The sequence below is a fragment of the Penaeus japonicus genome, unplaced genomic scaffold (genome assembly GCF_977035675.1).
Source record: "Penaeus japonicus unplaced genomic scaffold, GWHDUDI00000001_assembly GWHDUDI00000012, whole genome shotgun sequence".
Classification (NCBI taxonomy): Eukaryota; Metazoa; Arthropoda; class Malacostraca; order Decapoda; family Penaeidae; genus Penaeus; species Penaeus japonicus.
The window spans coordinates 42,625,200-42,630,199 of record NW_028234414.1 but is presented as its reverse complement, the minus strand read 5'-3'; the positions used below and the strand labels follow the sequence as shown (position 1 = coordinate 42,630,199).

The following is a 5,000-nucleotide window of genomic DNA, read 5'->3' as shown; positions in this document are numbered from 1 at the left end:
GATAAAGGACATTGAAATAACACTTCCGAAGACAAGACAAAGCACTCAGAAAATGTACAGGTAGGAACAGATTTTTTAAGGATGTCCAAATATCCAAATTACATAATCACATCTTTATGGAAAACAAAAGAATAACACAGATTGCATTTGAAAAACAGAATAATAAAAACAATGAATAAATATCGGAATATCTGTATTTACTAGCAAGGTACGCGGTCTCATACCATCTGTTGCAACAAATGAACAATAAAAACATAAAATAAAAATCGTCTGAACCCCATAATTAAGACGAGAAACAACACTACAAGTCCTTTTTTTTGTTTTTCATTTAGCGGTTTAAAACCAAGCAAATATACAGAAAAATAAGACAAAGAAAAAACAATAATCTCACATGTCCGTGTGATTCACCTCGTAAACAAAAGAAAAATTATTCCCGTTCCGTGAATTCCCACGGACGACTTCTCAAAATGAGGAATAGCATCTCCACTTTGTATCCACTTGTGATATCCGAGGAGAAAGTATAGTTGAATGTCCGTCTTAACATTCATATAACCAATATAAAGTGTGGAGGACAATTTCACGAGAAATCTTACAAGGCCTACGTATAATATGTCATACGCAGCCTCCCACACCTTTTCCCAATGCCAGATTGTCAAGAGCTAAGCGCTCATCGTGCGCAGAGTACCTCGGCTCAAAGATTTAATCCACATCCCATTAGCCTGCCCTCTCTCTCCCACATTAACCCTTTCATTCACCCCTTCCCTTTCCTCCATGAGACTACGAACCTGTTGACCTTTGCCTTCTCTTGGCCAGTTTCATCATCAGGTGAAACTCCTCCTCCTCCTCCTCCCTCCTCCTCTCCCTCTTCTTCTCCCACCTGCCCCTCCCCTTCCTACCCCACCCTTCCCCCTTTCTCCTCCTCCTCTTCCTCCCTTTTCCTCTCTTTCCCTTCCACCTCCACCTCTTCTTCCACTTCCACCTTACCTATCCCCTCCCCTCCCCCTCCCTCTTATCACCCTCTCCTTATTACCTTCTCGTCCTATCCTCCACCTCTCCTATCCTCCACCTCAACCTCCACCTCCACCTTCTCCTCCTCCTCCTCCTTATTTCGCCTTACCTCCTCCACCTCGATCGCGTCATCATCCGACTGATCGCACTCAATGGCGTCTTCCTCTTGCAGTTCCAAGTCAAAGACCCCCGGCGCCGCCATCGTAGCAAAACCGCTCGTGTTTTTTTCCTCTTCCAAATGGCTCTGGCTGGTCGGGTTTTCCTTGCTCTCTCTCTCACAGGGCAGTCAGCTGGACCAAAACAAGCACAGGGAGTCGGGGGAGCTGAGGACTATCTCTCGAGCACAGGGAGTGGGGGGGAGGCTAAGGCTAAGGCTGGCTGGAGGGGATGAAACGCAAGTCAGGATCAAATCAAAACATGGGCTCCTTTTTTTTAAATTTTTAACGGCTAGAGCACGTGTTTTTTTTTATTATTTTTATTTCTTTTTTATTCAATGGTGTGTTATGTGGATGGTGGTGGTGTTGTTAAGGATTGGGTGTTTGGGAGATATTGTAGTTTTCAAACTTCTCTTATTTATCAATGATGAGGTCAGGGCTAAAATGACGTGTGGGAGAATCAAGTTAAAAAAAAGAAAGAAAGAAAGAAAGAAAAAAATACGGATGAGTGAAAAGGGGGCTCTTCATTCATTAAAAAAATGGTCTAGCAACATTGAAGAAAACAATAGCAAAAACAGGTGCCACCACCATCTACCAAAAGATGCAAAGAGGTTACTGACATTGCAAGAATATCTGAACTGCAACAGATTTACCTTGACGAGACTTTCTAAGGAAAATGTCGCGATGGATGTTATTAAAAGAGGCGATATCTCTCCAAAGTTAAAAGAGTTAAAATGAAATATTCGCTCCCTCTTTGGCACTGATTATCTTTATCAATATTTACGACAAATTATCGAAATGGTCGGATATAAAATATTCGTGAATTCACAAGACAGAGAGTTTTGTCAACTGCGAAGTAACTCTGTAATTCACCTGCGCTTAGCAATGATAAGATAAGAAAAGATAGTCTCAATACCAAAGATTATTTACATACTCAGACCGGCAGATAAGTGCCAGTCAAAAAAGATACCTATATGCACCCTGATTAAGATAATAAAAACAGTACTTGTGAAAATATTCTCAGAGTCTCATTTAGTCCCCTTTTTACCCATACATATCCCTTTCTTCTTCCTATTAAACTGTAGATTCTCACTCCTATCACCCCCCCCCCCTTTTGGAGTACCTTTGCATCAACACGTGTCAATAACTGGGTACAAATAAGCTATCTAAGATATTATCTTGTTAGTTCTAGGTTATAAACAGACCCCCTGGTGTTTGGATTATGAGACACGGGAAAGCTGTTATGCCAGTTTCTTCACTAAACTTATACATTATCCATTTTCTTATTTTTTTCAGTCTGTTTGTATCTCTACTGTGTGAGAGAGAGAGACTGAGACTGAGAGAAACCAAGAGAGACTGAGAGAGAGAGAGAGAGAGAGAGAGAGAGAGAGAGAGAGAGAGAGAGAGAGAGAGAGAGAGAGAGAGAGAGAGAGAGAGAGAGAGAGAGAGAGAGAGAGAGAGAAGAGAGAGAGAGAGGAGAGAGAGAGAGAGAGAGAGAGAGAGAGAGAGAGAGGAGAGAGAGAGAGAGAGAGAGAGAGAGAGAGAGAGAGAGAGAGAGGAGAGAGAGAGAGAGAGAGAGAGAGAGAGAGAGAGAGAGAGAGAGAGAGAGAGAGAGAGGCTGAGACTGAGAGAGACCAAGAGAGACTGAGAGAGAGAGAGAGAGAGAGAGAGAGAGAGAGAGAGAGAGAGAGAGAGAGAGAATACATTTAGAAAGAGGGCGAGGGAGAATTGGCCAAGGACAAATAAATTACAATTCTAGACCTAAATTAATAGTAAAACAATGCACAACTAGATACCGAGTTATTGTCTCTCTCTCTCTCTCTCTCTCTCTCTCTCTCTCTCTCTCTCTCTCTCTCTCTCTCTCTCTCTCTCTCTCTCTCTCTCTCTCTCTCTCTCTCTCTCTCTCTCTCTCTCTGTCTCTCTCTGTCTCTCTGTCTCTCTCTCTCTCTCTCTCTCTCTCTCTCTCTCTCTCTCTATCTATCTATCTATCTATCTCTCTCTCTCTCTCTCTCTCTCTCTCTCTCTCTCTCTCTCTCTCTCTCTCTCTCCCTCTCTCTGTCTTTCTGTTTCTCTGTCTCTCTGTCTCCCTCTCTCTCTCTCTCTCTCTCTCTCTCTCTCTCTCTCTCTCTCTCTCTCTCTCTCTCTCTCTCTCTCTCTCTCTCTCTCTCTCTCTCTCTCTCTCTCTCTCTTTACCTATCTATCTATCTATCTATCTATATCTCCCTCTCCGATATATGTATATATATTTCACCTAATCTTTCTGCCTATCTATCTCATCTCTCATTTCCTCTCCACCCTATCCTTTCCTCTCTTCTCTTCTCTTCTTTTCTCTTCTCTTCTCCTCTCCCCTCCCCTCCCCACCCCTCTCTTTTCCTCTCCCTCCTTTCCTCTCTTCTCCTCTCCTTTCCTCTCCTCCCCTATCCTCTCCTCTCCTCTCCTCTCCTTTCTTCTCCTCTCCTCTCCCCTTCTCTTCTCTCCTCACCTCTCCTCTCTTCTCCTCTCCCGTCCTCTCCTCTCCCCTCCTATCCTCACTTCTCCTTTCCTCCTCTCCCCTCCCCTCCCCTCCCTTTCCCTCCCCCTCCCCTCCTCTCCCCTCCTCTCCTCTCCCCTCCCCTCCCCTCCCCTCCCGTCCTCTCCCCTCCCCTCCTCTCCTCTCCCCTCCTTTCCCCTCCTCTCTTCTCCTCTCTCCTCCCCTCCCCTCCCCTCCCCTCCCCCTTCTATCCGTGATTCATAAATGTTGCTTCATCTCAACCCTGCTTGCGAAACTCGATGCATGCACTACAGAAAACGTTAGAGATATATTTTTTTACAAGGGAGACTATTCTAAATTCGGAGTAGGGTTGGGTTAAATTCTACATTTGAAGAAAATTATAGAAATATCATTAAATAGCCGTATGTGGATATTTGTAAAGTTAGCAATATATAGGAATATGGATAAAAACGAGTTAGATGATTTGAAAAACTAGAGCAGATGTTAAGAAAACGAATATTTAACCTAAGAAAGAATACAGCCAAACAGGATTTTACTCAAAAATAGCTATAACAACCAAAGTATCTCAATAAAAAACGATATTGAATAGTGGATACAGCTTAAAAAAAAAAGTAAATGACAATAGATGAGTAACGATCAAGTCAGAAATCCCGATTTTTTTATTTTTTTTTATTATGGGAATTTCTTAACGAAATGTACTTTCTTGACGCCATGTGTATTTTCGGAGGATTGGCTGACCTTCAGTGTGTGATTGCATGATTTATTAATTCGTTTGCAAGACCAAAATTATTATGATTATTTATCAGACGTATAAGTTAATAAGAACAAAATTAGTTTTTGTAGATTTTTTTTTTTATCTTAAATGGTTATTTCACGTTCGTAATAAGTAAAATGATTTAAAATACATAAATATAGATATTGTTTTATAGATATAGGTTTTAAGGATAAACTGCAGTCTCCCACGTATTATTCAAGCATATTTGGAATGTAAGCTTATGTTTAGGAAGTGCTTGAAATGATTTTTGAGGAGAAAAAGTATACAATTACGAAGGAATATATGTCAATACATGTAGGGTATGATTTACCCTTTTACCTTTTTGAGATTTCTTTTTTTTTTAAGAATATATAGTATTTACAAGTCATATTTAAAATCATTTGCTTGATTGCCAATGTTATATTGAAATCTATGGGAAAAAAATCGTAATATTAAAAGCCTCTGACTATATTATGGGTGAAACGTGAATATTATAACAAAACGCAACCGCGCATTACAATGTGCAACCAGCCTTTCATAAATGTTATATGTTGAAGTTAACATGTTGCAATCACCACGTGTTAGAACCAGC

General features: G+C 41.1%; 1 protein-coding gene across 2 annotated transcripts in view; it reads right to left on the bottom strand.

Moving 5' to 3' along the window:
• The window catches only part of LOC122256461 (Ribosomal protein S6 kinase), a 22,804-nt gene extending 20,788 nt beyond the window's left edge, over positions 1–2,016 (bottom strand). Inside the window, exons 1-2 of one of the 2 annotated variants that reach the window (XM_086542826.1) lie at positions 1,817–2,016; positions 1,118–1,386 (exon numbers count right to left, since the gene is read on the bottom strand). In XM_086542826.1, coding sequence (XP_086398952.1) covers positions 1,118–1,210 — 93 coding nt within the window. In that variant the 5' untranslated portion in view covers positions 1,211–1,386; positions 1,817–2,016. The remainder of the gene's footprint in view (positions 1–1,117; positions 1,387–1,816) is intronic. The other variant, XM_086542827.1, reaches the window with a different exon arrangement.
• Positions 2,017–5,000: the final 2,984 nt, after the last annotated feature.